The following is a 16,832-nucleotide window of genomic DNA, read 5'->3' as shown; positions in this document are numbered from 1 at the left end:
CAAATTGTATATGGGCAAGAGCCCTCTCACCAATGGACAAGAATTCCTTCCTCTTGAATTCTATGTCCTTACTCCACTTTAGGCTGAATCCTCTCTCCACTGCAATGGGCAAGTGCCCCTCATCAATGGGCAGAGCCAAATCCTCAACAATTGGCAAAGCCCCTCTCTACAATGGGTGACAGCCTCACTCCATGGACTGAAAGCCATTCTCTTCAATGGGCAAAAAAAGCCACTCTCTTCAATGGGCAAAAGCCAAATAAATTTCCTCAATACTTATCTGATTAGGAGTCAAACTCAATTTAGGAATAACACTAAAATAAGAGTTCTACTCATTATAGGAAATATTCATCCATTCTATTGAGGAATATTTCTCCACTTAAATTAGAAAAAAATCTCTCTCCAAATCCCATTAGGATTTTGAGTCATAATTTTAACATTATTATTATTATTATTATTATTTGACTTCCTTTACGTTTGTAGTGTGTGAGAGATATAGTTTTGTTTCTTGGAAGCAAAAGTTGCGGAGTTGATTCATCCCCAAACAAATGACCTGGAATTTCCCATTGCTTTGCTTGGTGTTCTCACAGGAGGACAATATGCAATTTTCTGCCCCTGAGACAACATGCATGTGGTCTTCCAACCTGTGGCCTTAGTTGTCAATTTTCTGTTTTAAGTCCTCGTTCTGCCCGAGACATTTCATTATGTTTTCTGTTTTCTGTTCCTTTATATATATATATATAAAAAAAAAAAAAAAAAAGATTATGTTTCTGTTCTTTGTGAGTCTTGGCAAACCTATCATCAGTATCTCTTATCTGCAGAATTGTTGGCATTCTAAGTTCTAACTGCTACTCAAAGCTAGCACATAAGTGTGTTAATTCTAGTCTCCCACTCCAAAAGAAAGAGAAATTATGAATCATGAATTGGGAAAATTTAGATTGCAATTATAAAATTAAAGCTACAATAATTTCATGAATTTGTCATCATGAAAACAAAACCAAAAGGTAATACAGTTAACTGTGAAAGTAATTTTTAGTGTTTCGCAGCTTCTACAATTCAATACCATGCTCAAATTCATACCCTTACACAGTAGATATATTAGTTGAATTGTCTTCTATCCAGGATGTGAACTTCAACAACATAAAAAGAAGAAGAAGAAGAAGAAGAAGAAATAAAAGCTCAGATGAAAACCATATCTACTACAAAGTGAAAAACAATGAAAACCACTCAGAAAAATCCCAAGAACATCAGCCAAATGAAATATGGTTTTAGTAATTTCTTCAATAGAAAGTGACTATGCCATTTTCCCCTTGAGGACATTTAGAAAGTTTCACTTTCTCAATGCTATTTAAATCCATCCTGAAAAAGCCATAATGCTGCATTAGTTAAAGAAGGAATAAAATTACTCAAACTGACATTGTAAGAAAAATTTTAGTGGATACATACATACCATTTCCATATACAACTGTTTTGTGGTGGCATTGAGGTTTCCCTTCCAAAGCCAATTCCAAAAATGTCAGTTGTACATGTTGAAGCTTTGGTATGCTTAATGCTTTTACATTTACTTCTAACAAAGATGAGAATTTAGAAAGTTTCACTTTTACGATTCTGACAAAGCTTATGAGGCTTGCTAAATGAATGAGTTCCAAAGTTTTCAATTTGTTGAATTCAATCTCTTCTGCTGTTCCATGTTCTTCATCTGCTACAATTTCTATCAACAGCTTGCAACACTTAATCTGCAAATAGCAATTGATAGTTAACAAATTTAATACTAGCAAGCAATCAAGTTGCAGAAACTCAGAAACAAAGTCTATCTGGAGTATGTGCTGAGAACAAGTATGAGCTCAAAGGAAACCACTATGATATAAGAGAATGGATCGAAGGATTAAAGGCTTCTTACTTCATTGAAAATCTGCCTCTTTGTTCCAGATTTGCAAAAATGAAAGATGGCTTCAATTTTCCTCATCATCCTGGACATTTTTTATTTTCAGGGACAACAGAAAGTAAGAATGCTATGATAGATGCCCCTAATATAAAATTGACAAGGCACGTCCACTATCGATTATTGAAAAGTCATACAAGCATAAACAACAAATTCCAACTAATTTCACACATGACTAAGTTAATTTGGTTGTTTGCACATCAAAAACTAGTCAAGTTACTAAATACAATCACACAATTTATGATATGTAACAGATAGAATTTTATGAACTGACCTTGCCACTGAAAATGGGTACAGTAGGAGCATCAAAACATCTCTTGCAAGGTTCTTTGCTTCCCTCAACAATCACACCTGAGGAATTTTTAATTGAAAATGTCTCCATCTTTGGACAGTCAATTATCTCAATTTTTTCCAATGATGGACAATTCAAAACATCACTTCTCGAATAAAAGCTTACTAAACTAGGCAAATACTCAAGAATGATGGAGTGTAATGAAGGGAATATGGTCTTATCCCTTGCTCCTTCCTCTTCCCCTTCTTTATTGATGATTTCCTCCAACGAACTACATCTCTTTATTTCTATGCACTCAAGTTTCACAAGCTCCAAAGCCATGGGAAGAGTAAATATATTACCTAAACTGCTACAATTATGAACCTTCAGCAGTCTTAGGTTTTTAAAATCTAAAATGCCTCGAGGATCCTTGTTCCATAGACGCCTCAACTTTGGTAGATCAATTAAATGCAATTCCTGTAACCACAACACCAACTCATCATGCCCTTCAACAGCATTCATCCCTTCCAAATCAAATATTTCTTCTAGTGAGCTGCATTTTTCTACAATCAGCACCTCCAAACGGTTCAAGAACTGGAGTTGATTTGATGATAAGGCTTTCGAGAAATACTCACAATTGTCCACCACCAATTCACTTAACCCGTCTAGGAGCTTCAAAGGAAGTTGGGTGTGCCATTTTTCCTTTATGTGGGGAAATTTAGAGAGTATAAATTTCTTAATGCCATTAAATCCATCCTGAAAAAACAAAAATGTTGCATTAGTTAAAGAAGAAATAAAATTACTCTTAAACTGGAATTTTAAGAAAAATTAGAAGGATGCTTACCATTTCCGTATACAACTGCCGTATGGTGGTATTAAGGTCGCCCTCCCAAAGCCATTTCTGAAAATGAATTTCTCTCAATTGTACACACTGCAGCTTTGGTGTGCTCAACACTCCAGCAGAGAATGTCCTCATATTGGGGCATCTTTCCACAGTTACTACTTCCAAACATGGGAATTTGAATGTAAAACCACCGAAGCAAAAGCTTGTGAGGCTTTCTAAATCAATGAGCCGCAAAGTTTTCAATTTGCCGAATTCGATCTCTTCTGGTGTTCCATTTTGTTCATCGACTACTATTTCGGTCAACATTTCGCAAGCTCTAATCTCCATTGTCACAAGTTGCACCATACTTTTGGCTGCTGATGGTGTTACCAAATGTTTCAATACTTTGCAAGATTGAACTTTTAGAGTAGTTAGGTTTTGGAAAGAGGAAGAGGATGGTGCTAAACTGATCAAATCAAAACAATAAAATACATTCATAGTCTGGAGATTTTGAAGAACAAGGTCCATTTGGGGGTGTGGCTTCCAGATATGCTTTATATGATCAAGCCTCCACAATTTCAAATTTCTAATCCGTGGTAGCATAGCGCCATCATTATCTTCGCATTGGAGTACAAACCCTTGGAGCAAAGAATCTTTGACAGATACAGTTTCCAGATTGGGTAACCTTTGAAGGAATCCAAAAAGAGCAACATATGATTTCCCTCGAATAAAGCTCAGTTCAACAGATTTTACTTTGAAAAGGAAACCTTTTGGCAATTGGCATTGCAAAATCATCTCAATCATCTGACCATCTGATGACAACTCCTCCAAATTGGGGAAAACCTATGCAAAAGCAAATTGATTATCTCACAGGCCATGAATTGATGATGGTATTAAAGAATAGTATATAGACATAGAAGATTTTCCATTTTCTATTTCTGATGTATTACAAGCAGATTTTCTCAGCTAATCTTAATGAATTTCTTGTTACTTCTTAAAAATGAAATGATTTAAACCAATAGAAGGGAAATTATAACATGCAATAAAATCCACAGAAGGGAAATGACGTCAAGACCATTGACTTTATAACAACTTTTTTCTCAAGTATAAATTTGAAATTAATATAATGGCAGTCAAGTTTAATTTTCATTCTATTATTTTGAATTTATTTTATTTTAGTGATTAATATTAAAAAGTATTTTTGCATTTTATACTATATAGTTACTAAATGAATTAAATTATTTATTCTAAAAATTATTCTAAATTCTTATTCATGTAATTTAAAATTAAATTACCATTTAGTCTATAAAATTAGATAAAATTAAACTTTTTTAAACTTATAAATTCTCTTATAAATTCTTATTCATGTAATTTAAAAGAAAATTACTATTTAGTCTATAAAATTAAATAAAATTAAACTTTTTTTAAACTTTTTAAAAGTTATAAATTCTCTTATAAATTCTTATTCACTTATAAATTCTCTCTATTTTTTAAAACTTTTTCATTAATTAAAGCAATCAAACATTTAAAACATTGTAAAATTTCACAATTATTTTTTATTAATATTTTTTTTCAGAAGAATGCTTTTGAAAAATCATTTTCAAATAGAGAACTTTTCTAAAAAAGATATCAAAAAAATTTTTTGTCAACAAAATTTTTTTCATAAAAAAATTTCAAAGAAAACATTGTTTGTTTAAAAAAAAGATTTAAATAGAAAAATTTATAAATACTAAAAAAAGAAAATTTTTTCCAAAATTTATTTTTTAAAAAATTTTTTACTTGAAAATAATTTTTTCTAAAATTTTATTTTTTAAATATTTTTTCTTAAAAAACACTTTTAAACTAGTGTATTATTATGGCGTATACCTTTTATATAGTGTAATTATAGTTTTTTTTTTCTTTATTTAAAGGAAGTACCTACTTTTTCAATGAATGTAATTTAAAGAATAAGAGGATTGTACCTTTTTCTCCAAGTGTAATGGTTGTTGGATAGTGATGTGATGTTGTTCCTCTCCATGTTGTCCCTGTAAACCAAACAAATCTGAACAAAACTCCATTCCGTTTCCACAATCATGCACCTTCAAATCTTTTAACCTTGGAAATTCCAAGCTATGTATTCCTGGATAAAATCTCCTGATATCTTCTAGATTTGAGAGTTTCAAGGAAAGCAGTTTTGGGAACACAAAAGAAGGGGCTGCTTTTGCACCTTCTGCCTTTGCAACAATCGCCTCCACCCCACAAGAGTATACACTAAGCTTTTCAAGTAGTAAAAGGTTTTGTGCTACGGAAGCAGGAAAGAGATTTTTCAAATTTTTCAGATCACTAATTTCCATAGACCTTAAATTCAAATCTATTGCAAAACTTTCTTCTTCAGCATTGAATTCTGGGAGTTGATATATCTCTTCTAGTGAATCACAATTCGTTAAATTTAACTGCTCCAATTTCTGGAATCTTCTTAAGTCATTTGATGGAAAAAGTGTGTGCAAGTTTTTACAATCTCCTACTGTCATTGATTTTAGCATGCAAAAGGAACCTCCAGCGAGTTGGTTGTGCCATATCCTTTCCAAGTTACTCATGCTACTTATTGACAGATGCTCCAAGCTCGAAAATGCAACCTGCAATTTTGTTCCAAATTTATTAATAATGTGGCACTCCATGAAAATTTAAGTAAATTATAGTAGTAGTCATGTAATTTTGAGGATATTTCATTTTAATCACTCAATTTTAATTTATTAAAATAATATCATTCAACTTTAATATATGTTATAGTTGATTTTCCAAATGCTAAAATAAAATTACCATTTTAGCCTCTTTCTCCTTTTTCTTTCTCCATTCTTCTCCTTTCTCTTTCTATTTGAATCAAAATAAAAATAAAAAGTTTTTTTTTTTGTCTATTTTTATCTATGGCAATTTTATAGGTGAGATAAAAAATAATTTAGTCAATTACTAGTATACTTTTATAAAAGCAAAGTTATTTAATTATTTCCTTAATTACCGTATAAAACCTAAATGAGACAAATAATAATGGAAGAAAATAGTAATACTAACCATCAAAATCTAAAACTATATTTAAAAAATAATTATTTTACAGAATAAGATTAAGAAAATTTTAATTTTTGTCAAAATAATATTTTAATTTTATTTAATAAAATTTTTAGTTATTTTAAAATATTAAAATTTGTTAATATTAAAAATAAAAATCACATTATTTTAATTTTTGTCAAAAACTAGATTCAATTAATATTAAATTAAATTTATTGATTAATTTTATTGAAAACGTGATGTTTAATATTTAATTATGTTTATTGATTTGTTGATGCCTCGGCATCAATGAAGCCATCGGATGAGCCTGATTGGGCCTTTTTTCATTTTTTACATATATGTTTAAATTAAATTATAGGTTTTTATTTATGAATATATTTATTAGCAGATAATGTAATTAAATTTAAGAAATACAAACATCAGTTTGTATTTTTTTAAGAAATTTATTTTTATAATTTATAATTTTTTATTATTTCAATTTTTTGAATTGATTATTATAAATTTATATATTAATAGGAAACTTTAAAGAAATTTCAACTCCAATTCAGTTTTCTAAATACTTGTATTACATAATTTATAAACTTATTAGAGTTTAAATACACAACTTATTCAAAGCCAAACACTAAAAAAAAAATAAAAAAATTGAACCTATGAAAATGAATAAACATGAAATTTTTGTATTTAATAACATAAACAAATTAATATAATATGTTAATCTTAATTATATTATTTTTTTATTTTTTAAACAATAAAATAGCAAATTCATTTTCCCTTTAAATTCCTAAACGAATCTCAATTAAGTTCAAAATAAAGTTTTCTATCAAATTAGTCAATAATTTTTAATTTACCAAATCGAATTTTTGACAAACAATTAAAATAATATGATTTAAATTTTTAAAAATAACAAAAATTTTACGCTTTAAAATCTTAAATTAAAGTAGTTTTGTATTTTTGATGATTAGTTGTAATTTTTATTTTGATTAAGAGAATGAGAGAGAGAGAGGGAAAAAAAAAAAGGATGGGAGGTAAAATGGTAATTTCATTTTTGTAACTGAAAAACCTTATACGGTATATTAAGAATTTTATTTTAATAAATTAAAATTGAGTAACTAAAATAAAATAAATTTAAAATTAAGTGATATATATGTGTGTGTTAGAATGTGAATAAAAAATGTAAATTAATGATAAAAAAGACTAACCTTTTCATCAAAAAGAGATTGACTTAGACGATTTGAGACGAAAGTCTTAAACACAGGGCAATTTCTTATCTTCAGATTGGTGAGAGAGCAAAATTCAATTAAATGCCCATCACAAAAACTTGTGAGATTTGGAAGATGCCATAGAGTCAAATTTTCTAAATCAGAGAAGATTATCTTATCCAGTCTCTCTTTTTCTGCGAATTCTTCTGTGAGAACTATCCTTTCCATGAACCCACAATTATCTATGTGAAGGCTCTTGAGCCGTAAAAGGTTTCTGACAAATGAAGTTGCAAATAAATACTTCAAATCTATGGAGCGTACATAGAGTTCCTCCAAGTTGGGGAATGAAACCTGCACATAAAATGCTTCATTTCATAAAAATTGTTTTCTTTTAATCAAGAAATTGTACAACATGCAATTATATATGCAAGGAGCAGAATTAAACATTGCCAATTAAGTAATTATATATTCAATTAAAGGTTGAGTTTGGATAAGTAATTATTTGAAATGAAAGAATTTCACCTTGATACATTATTTTTATTATTTATAATATAATGATCAATTTAGATATATTCTTATTTGAAATGGATGTAAATTCATTATTTAGTTTCCCTTCTCCTTTGCAAACATAAATATTTAATTATACAATTTAAAACCTAATTACCAATTTAATCCCTTAATTTAATTTTATTAAATTTTAACAAAATGGTATCGAAATCTATTAAATGATTGCAATTTTATCCTACAATCATTGTAATCATTAAATTTATAAGCCAACTTATTAAAATAAAATTACTATTTTACCCCCTTTTCTTTTTTCATTCATCTCCTTTATCTTTTTCTCTTAATCAAAATAAAAAATTACTAAAAAAAATTAATACTAACTACCAAAATTTATAAAAACTGCTTTTTTTTAAGAAAATTTTAATTTTTTTATCAAAATAATAAAGTTTAAGTTTTTATATTCATAAAATTTTTAATTATATTAAAATATTAAAATGTGTTATTATTAAAAATAAAAGTCATATTATTTTAATTTTGTCAAAAAATAAATTCAATTAATATTAAATTAAAAAAAATATTTTAATTTGATTGAAAAATGTGATGCTTAATGTTTAATTATGTTTATTGATTAGTTGTTGCCTTTGCACCGACGAAGCCTTCGGATGAGCATGATTGGGACTTTTCCATTTTTTACATATATTTTTAATTAAATTATATGTTTTTATTAGTAACAATATATTTATTATTAGATAATATAATATAATTTAAGAAATATTAAACCTCAGTTTCTATTTTTTAATTTTTTTTAATTTATCATTTTTTATTATTATAATTTTTTGAATTGATTATTAAAAATTTATATATTAATGGGAAATTTTAAAGAAATTTCAACTCCAATTCAGTTTTCTATATACTTGTCTTACATACTTTATAAAGTTATTAGAGTTTAAGTACACAACTTAATTAAAGCCAAACACTAAAAAAAATAATAATAAATATCGACCTATAACTTAAACAAATTAATATAATATGTTAATCCTAATTTTTTTTTAAATAATAAAATAGCAAATTCATTTTCCCTTTAAATTTCTAAACGAATCTCAATTCAGTTTAAATTAAAGTTTTTCATCAAATTAGTCAATTATTTTTAATTTAACATTAATTCAATCATATTTTTGTCAAACAATTAAAATAATATGATTTTCATTTTTTAAAAATAACAAAAATTTTGTGCTTTAAAATCTTAAATTAAAGTAGTTTTGTATTTTTGATGATTAGTTCTAATTTTTATTTTGATTAAGAGAACGAGAGAGAGAGGAAAAAAAAAAGGATGGGAGGTAAAATGGTAATTTTATTTTGGTAACCGAAAAACTTTATGTGTGTGTGACTAAAATAAAATAAATTCAAAATTAATTGATATATATGTGTGTGTGTTAGAATGTGAATAAAAAATACAAATTAATGATAGAAAAGACTAACCTTTCCATCAAAAAGAGATCCACTTAGACGATTTGATACGAAAGACTTAGACGATTTGAGACGATTGTCTATCCGTAAATGCCCATCACAAAAACTTGTAAGATTTGGAAGATCCCAGAGAATTAATTTTTCTAAATCAGAGAAGATTATCTTATCCAGTCTCTCTTCTTCTGTGAATTCTTCTGTGAGAACTATCCTTTCCATGAACCCACAATTTTCTATGTGAAGTCTCTTGAGCCGTAAAAGGTTTCTGACAAATGAAGTTGCAAATAAATACTTCAAATCTATGGAGCGTACATAGAGTTCCTCCAAGTTGGGGAATGAAACCTGCACATAAAATGCTTCATTTCATAAAAATTGTTTTCTTTTAATCAAGAAATTGTACAACATGCAATTATATATGCAAGGAGCAGAATTAAACATTGCCAATTAAGTAATTATATATTCAATTAAAGGTTGAGTTTGGATAAGTAATTATTTGAAATGAAAGAACTTTACCTTGATACATTATTTTTATTATTTATAATATAATGATCAATTTAGATATATTTCTTATTTGAAATGGATGTAAATTCATTATTTAGTTTCCCTTCTCCTTTGCAAACATAAATATTTAATTATACAATTTAAAACCTAATTACCAATTTAATCCCTTAACTTAATTTTATTGAATTTTAACAAAATGGTATCAAAATCTATTAAATGATTGCAATTTTATCCTACAATCATAATCATTATTGACAAAAAAAAAATATCATTGTGAGCGGACTTATCAAAATAAAATTACTATTTTACCCTCTTCCACTCTTTTCTTTTTCCATTCATCTCCTTTATCTTTTTCTCTTAATCAAAATAAAAAATTACTAAAAAAATTAATACTAGCTACAAAAATTTATAAAAACTGCTTTTAAAAAACACTATTTTTTATCAAAATAATAAAGTTTAATTTTTTATATTCATAAAATTTTTAATTATTTTAAAATATTAAAATGTGTTATTATTAAAAATAAAAGTCATATTATTTTAATTTTTGTCAAAAACTAAATTCGAGTAATATTTAATTAGAAAAATTATTGATTAATTTGATTGAAAATGTGATGGTTAATGTTTAATTGTGTTTATTGATTGGGTGATTGGGGAATTTTTATTTTTTGCATATATTTTTAATTAAATTATAAGTTTTTATGAACAAATATATATTTATTATTAGATATTATAATTAAATGCAAGAAATATTAAACCTCAGTTTCTTTTTTTTTTTTGGATAATTTTTTAATGTATTATTTTTTATTATTATAATTTTTGAATTTATTATTATAAATTTATATATTAACGGAAAATTTTAAAGAAATTTCAACTCCAATTCAATTTTCTATATACTTGTCTTACATACTTTATAAAGTTATTAGAGTTTAAGTACACAACTTAATTAAAGCCAAACACTAAAAAAAATAATAATAAATATCGACCTATAACTTAAACAAATTAATATAATATGTTAATCCAAATTTTTTTTTTAAATAATAAAATAGCAAATTCATTTTCCCTTTAAATTTCTACACGAATCTCAATTCAGTTTAAATTAAAGTTTTCCATCAAATTAGTCAATCATTTTTAATTTAACATTAATTCAATCATATTTTTGACAGACAATTAAAATAATATGATTTTCATTTTTTAAAAATAACAAAAATTTTGTGCTTTAAAATCTTAAATTAAAGTAGTTTTGTATTTTTGATGATTAGTTGTAATTTTTATTTTGCTTAAGTGAATGAGAGAGAGAGGAAAAAAAAAAAGGATGGGAGGTAACATGGTAATTTTATTTTGGTAACCGAAAAACTTTATATGGTAGATTAAGATTTTTATTTTAATAAATTAAAGTTGAGTGACTAAAATAACATAAATTCAAAATTAAGTGATATATGTCTGTGTTAGAATGTGAATAAAAAATGCAAATTAATGATAGAAAAGACTAACCTTTTCATCAAAAAGAGATCCACTTAGAAGATTTGAGACGAAAGTCTTAAACACAGGGCAATTTCTTATCCGTAGATTGGTCAGAGAGCAAAATTCAATTAAATGCCCATCACAAAAACTTGTGAGATTTGGAAGATCCCAGATAGTCAAATTTTCTAAATCAGAGAAGATTATCTTATCCAGTCTCTCTTCTTCTGCGAATTCTTCTGTGAGAACTATCCTTTCCATGAACCCACAATCTTTTATCCAAAGTGTCTTGAGCCGTAAAAGGCTTTTGACAAATGAAGTTGTAAATAAATACTTCAAATCCTGACATCCTATGGACTCTACAGAGAGTTCCTCCAAGTTGGGGAATGAAACCTGCACATAAAATGCATCATTTCATAAAAATTGTTTTCTTTTAATCAAGAAATTTTACAACATGCAATTATATATGCAAGGAGCAGAATTAAACATTGCCAATTAAGTAATTATATATTCAATTAAAGGTTGAGTTTGGATAAGTAATTATTTGAAATGAAAGAATTTTACCTTGATACATTATTTTTATTATTTATAGTATAATGATCAATTTAGATGTATTCTTATTTGAAATTGATATAAATTCATTATTATTTAGTTAACCTTCTCCTTTGCAAATATAAATATTTAATCCCTTAATTTAATTTTAACAAATTGGTATGAAATTTATTAAATAATTGCAATTTTATCCTACAATCATTGTAATCATTATTGACAAAAAAAAAATCATTGTGAGCCAACTTATCAAAATAAAATTACTATTTTACCCTCTTCCTCTCTTTTCTTTTTCCATTCATCTCCTTTATTCTTTTCTCTTAATCAAAATAAAAAATTACTAAAAAAAAATTAATCCTAGCTACAAAAATTTATAAAAACTGCTTTTAAAAAACACTATTTTTTATCAAAATAATAAAGTTTAATTTTTTATATTCATAAAATTTTTAATTATTTTAAATTATTAAAATGTGTTATTATTAAAAATAAAAGTCATATTATTTTAATTTTTGTCAAAAACTAAATTCGAGTAATATTTAATTAGAAAAATTATTGATTAATTTGATTGAAAATGTGATGGTTAATGTTTAATTGTGTTTATTGATTGGGTGATTGGGGAATTTTTATTTTTTGCATATATTTTTAATTAAATTATAAGTTTTTATTAACAAATATATATTTATTATTAGATATTATAATTAAATGTAAGAAATATTAAACCTCAGTTTCTTTTTTTTTTGGATAATTTTTTAATGTATTATTTTTTATTATTATAATTTTTGAATTTATTATTATAAATTTATATATTAACGGAAAATTTTAAAGAAATTTCAACTCCAATTCAGTTTTCAATAAACTTATATTACATAATTTATAAAGTTATTAGAGTTTAAGTACACAACTTAATCAAAGCCAAACACTTAAAATAATATATATATATATATATATATATATATATATATATATGACTTTACCATGAAATTTTTGAATTTAATAACTTAAATAAATTAATAATGCATTAATTATATTATTTTAAAAATAATAAAATAACAAATTCATTTTCTCTTTAAATTTTTAAACGAAGTTCAGTTAAGCTTATATTAAAGTAATCAATACTTTTTAATTTAACATTAACTGAATCCAATTTTTGGTAGAAGAAATTAAAATAATATGATTTTTCATTTTTAAAATAACAAAAATTTTATATTTTAAAATTTTAAAAGTACTATTTTGATGATTAGTTTTAATTTTTATTTTGATTAAGAGAAAGGAGAGAGAGAGAAAAGGAAGAGGGATAGAGGTCAGGTTTGTAAAATGATAATTTTATTTTAAATTAAAATTAAAATAATAATTTTATAGTAAAATGATAAAAGGTTAGGTTTTTTTTTAATATAAATTAAAATTGGGTGATATTATTTTAAAAAATTAAAATTCAATAATTGACCTTTTCAAAAAAATGTAAAATATATATATTTAATTTTATACGATATATCATTGAATTATATATTTATCAACAGATAATGGTTGGGTTTGGATAAGTAATTATTTGAAATAGATGAAAAATTATGATTTAGTTTTCCTTCTCCTTTGTAAATATAAATATTTAATTATACAAATTGAAACCTAATTATCAATTTAATCTCATAATTTAATTAGAATTTTAATAAATTTTAACAAATTGGCATCAAATTCCTCAAAATGCTAGAATAGTATTAAAAATAAAAATTTATGGACATACCATTTTTTCGAAAAGTGGCCGTGGATTATGAACGTCATCCTCTAACACAATTTCATTGGATCCTCCATCATCACTTGTCGACTCCTTCACTTTCAAGCAAAAGCTTTTGAGCGCTGGGAGAGCTTCTAGTGTCAGGGAACGTAATTGACTGAACTCAGCCACTTCTATATTGTCTTCTCCTACGCCACTTTGATCGATCACAATCTCTTCCATGTTCTGGCAATCGCTTACTGTCATTTCCTGAAGCTGAGATAGGTTTCTAACCATGGAGAATGAGAAGAGATCCTTCAATCCATTGCATCCTCTGACTTCTAATTTTCTTAATTTGGCGAAAGGCCCTGTTGTAAGTCGGCCATAACAAATCTTCTCTAGGCTCACCAAATTATTCAAAGACAAAGACTCCAGGATGGGAAAGACATTTAAACTAGGGACCTGCACCGTTGAATTAATAACATATTGAATGTCATCACTATTGTCGATGTCAAGATGCTTTAATCGCTGAAACCCTTCCCGATCCATGTCATACAAAATGCTCTTGATCCCCTTCACATTATCTAGATATAGAACTTCCGCTTTCTTGAGCAACAAATCAACTCCATGATCCAGATGAATGTCTGTATTAAGCCGAATCCTTCGCCTTCTTGAGGATAAATACTCATCATACCAATACCTCTTTTTTCCGATAACAATATCATACCGTTCCAACTTATTAGAGAATAAGTCTTTCGGTAACATCTTGACATCTGGAACATCTATTTCCAACGTTGTCAACCTAGACAGGTTTTTCAATTCAGCAAGGCTTGCATTGTTTGAACTGTTGAGACCTTGAAGCTCCCATTGACCAAAGCTCTTCAGCATATACAGTTCTTCTAATAGGGATAACCTTGATATGACATTTGCCGGAATGACTTTGAGTTTGTCACAGTCGCTCAGATCTAACAATTTCAGCCGAGTTAAATGTGCTATTTCTCTTGGCAGCTCTTCTATCATAGATCTACGAAAGCTGAGGACCTCTAATCTCTTCAGTTCACCTATCACAGATGCATCCCGCAATACACATTCATCTAAACACAACGTAAGAAGGTTTATTAAGTAACCAAGAGATGGAGGCAGGGACCGTAAAAACATCCCAGTGAAATGCAGTACTTTAAGCTTTGTAATCCCTTCAAAAAATATATCAGAGATATTCAAATCAGGGCCTTTCGAATGAATAGATCCCCTTCCGAGGACAAGTAACTCTAATTTTGGGCACTCCAACCGTTCAGGAAGCTCATGGATTTCACAGGAAGGCAAAGCGATTCTGGAGCAGCTTCTGAAATCCCTGTTTGGCCATTCTTTTGTTTCAACTACATCTCTGAATGTGAATGGGTGTTGAGATTTAGATGCAATATCGAGAGCAGTATCCCTAACAACGTCATGCATTTTCAGAGATCCATTCCTGTCACCGTCTAATAGCAAGCAAGAGGCTTTGAGGTCTCTTACCAATTTATATACTCTGTTTCTTGCATACTCCACTGTATCCTTGCTTCTAAGCAAATCCAAACCCATACTGTACAACAGCAAGTCCCCGATTTGAATATCACTCTGAGCAATTTGAGCACAAAGCAAGAAAAAAGACTTCAGTTCTTCACTAGCCAAATGGTTGTAGCTCAACTTCAGAGTTGCGTATACTTTTGACTGAATTCCTTCATTGTCAACCTTAGATAACTCTTCCAAAGCAACATTCCATTCGTTCAAGTCCCGATTTTTCAAAGCTCCTGCAACTGTAACAATTAAGACGGGCAAACCTGCACATTTTTTTGCTACTTCAGTTGCTATAGAGCGCAAGTCCTGATTCGTAACATCACCAACCACTGTCACAAATAAACTCCACGCCTCTGCTTCTGATAGAACTCGAAGCTCAAAACTTTCTTGGGTGCCCATGTCTCGGGACAATATATCTTCTCTTCTGGAGGTCAGAAATATTTTACATCCTTTGTGATCATTCCCAAAAGGAATTCCTAGTTTCTCCGGTTCGAGTTGTTCCCAAATATCATCCAAAATCACGAGGATCTTCTTCTCCTGCAGTAATCGTTGACGCAATCGACATGCTCTCCCTTCTTCAGTCTCCTCTTTTAATTCTAGGCCCAGCATATCTGCGAACGTCCCTTGAATTTTTCGAAGCTCCGGTGTTTCAGACACAGTACCCATAAGTACAACATCGAATAACTTGTCTTCTATTGCTTTCCTTCGGACTTCTTTTGCTAGAGTGGTTTTTCCGACACCACCCAGACCATACACTCCTATCATGTTAAATGCAGGATCCCTCAGCGCATTCATAACTTTCTCCAAGATAGAAATCCTTGAATGCAACTCTTCATTATTATAGACAGATGGAGGCACTATTTGCCAAAGAGGAGGGCGGCAGGCAATTCGATCGAGATCAAATTTGCATTTCTCCCGAAGCTCAGCAACTGTTTGAGCTTTCTTCTCTACTTTCTTGCTCAGCTTGTAACGCTTCTTCAAATTGGGAATCAATCCCAAGAAACAGCTTTCCCTTGCTTGTTCTTCATCGACGAGATCATCAGCCTCCCCAATAGCTTCGTCCACACTGGTCAGCCAGTCTTGAACATTAGCATAGATCTCATCTCCTCGCCTCGTAGCTTCATCAACATGCGGCTTCAAACCATCTCTCTTATTTTTTAGGTTCTCAACCTGATTCTTCAGTTTTTCAACCTTGCTTCCGCAGTTGAAAGCGTAACTGAGGTGTCGCTTGACGGGGACGAAAGTGTACTTGACAATCATCGGAACAATAGCAAGAATGGGATCCAGGGCCATTTCCTATTTTGTTTCTTTCTTTTTTTGTGGTGGGTAACAACAGATGCAAGCAAGAAAGTGCAACGAAATTCAAGGATAGATGAGAAGGGCAACAGAGCTAGAGAATTTTTCGAAATCAAGAACACAGAATACAAAGGAAAGTGAATGCTATTTGACGCATGAGCAGCAGAAAGAAAGAAGGTAACAGATGGAGAGAAAAGGTAGAGGAACCAGTCCCGTCTGTTAAAGAGAAATAATAAGCGAAACAAAAATTATTTAATATTAAAAATTTGGAAAATAAGCTGTGCATATTCAATGGGAAATTAATGATTATGGGCCCACCATACAACAATCATGCTTTGTCGTTGTCAAATTATTATATATTTTTTTCTAATTACAAAAAGTAAAAAATAATTTAAAGAAGTTTGTCTGTCACTCTAACCATTTATTTTTCTTTATAGACATTTATGATTTAATCTAATGTAAGGACTTTGGATTTCTATAATTTGAAAAATTATATATTAATATTTTTTAATTTTAAAATTTAT

At 28.3% G+C, this 16,832-nt stretch overlaps 1 protein-coding gene across 4 annotated transcripts; it reads right to left on the bottom strand.

Moving 5' to 3' along the window:
- Positions 1 to 920: 920 nt before the first annotated feature.
- LOC110643234 (uncharacterized) lies at positions 921 to 16,499 on the bottom strand. 4 transcript variants are annotated; one of them, XM_058135838.1, is made up of 10 exons: positions 13,489 to 16,499; positions 11,235 to 11,594; positions 9,258 to 9,584; positions 7,275 to 7,625; positions 4,995 to 5,648; positions 3,055 to 3,876; positions 2,214 to 2,966; positions 1,898 to 1,967; positions 1,448 to 1,733; positions 921 to 1,356 (listed from the first exon to the last, which is right to left on the bottom strand). In XM_058135838.1, the coding sequence occupies exons 1-8, from the start codon at positions 16,303 to 16,305 to the stop codon at positions 1,950 to 1,952; spliced, it is 6,102 nt and encodes a 2,033-aa protein (XP_057991821.1). In that variant the 5' UTR covers positions 16,306 to 16,499; the 3' UTR covers positions 921 to 1,356; positions 1,448 to 1,733; positions 1,898 to 1,949. The 4 variants fall into 4 exon arrangements, with proteins under 4 accessions (XP_057991821.1, XP_057991822.1, XP_057991824.1 ...); XM_058135839.1 differs by lacking the exon at positions 11,235 to 11,594; XM_058135841.1 differs by lacking the exons at positions 7,275 to 7,625; positions 9,258 to 9,584.
- Between the last annotated feature and the right edge of the window lie 333 nt (positions 16,500 to 16,832).

Source organism: Hevea brasiliensis, chromosome 14 (assembly GCF_030052815.1).
Source record: "Hevea brasiliensis isolate MT/VB/25A 57/8 chromosome 14, ASM3005281v1, whole genome shotgun sequence".
Classification (NCBI taxonomy): Eukaryota; Viridiplantae; Streptophyta; class Magnoliopsida; order Malpighiales; family Euphorbiaceae; genus Hevea; species Hevea brasiliensis.
Note: the sequence above shows the minus strand (reverse complement) of the source record. Positions and strands in the feature narration are given on the sequence as shown.

What these genes read in the sequence shown, in the direction of transcription:
- LOC110643234 (XM_058135838.1), bottom strand. Translation starts at nt 16,305, where the DNA reads ATGGCCCTGGATCCCATTCTTGCTATTGTTCCGATGATTGTCAAGTAC. An exon ending in GGCCACTTTTCGAAAAAATG is followed by an intron (nt 11,595 to 13,488) that starts GTATGTCCATAA and finishes TTTTATGTGCAG; the next exon opens with GTTTCATTCCCCAACTTGGA. An exon ending in GGCAGTTGTATACGGAAATG is followed by an intron (nt 2,967 to 3,054) that starts GTAAGCATCCTT and finishes TTGTTTTTTCAG; the next exon opens with GATGGATTTAATGGCATTAA.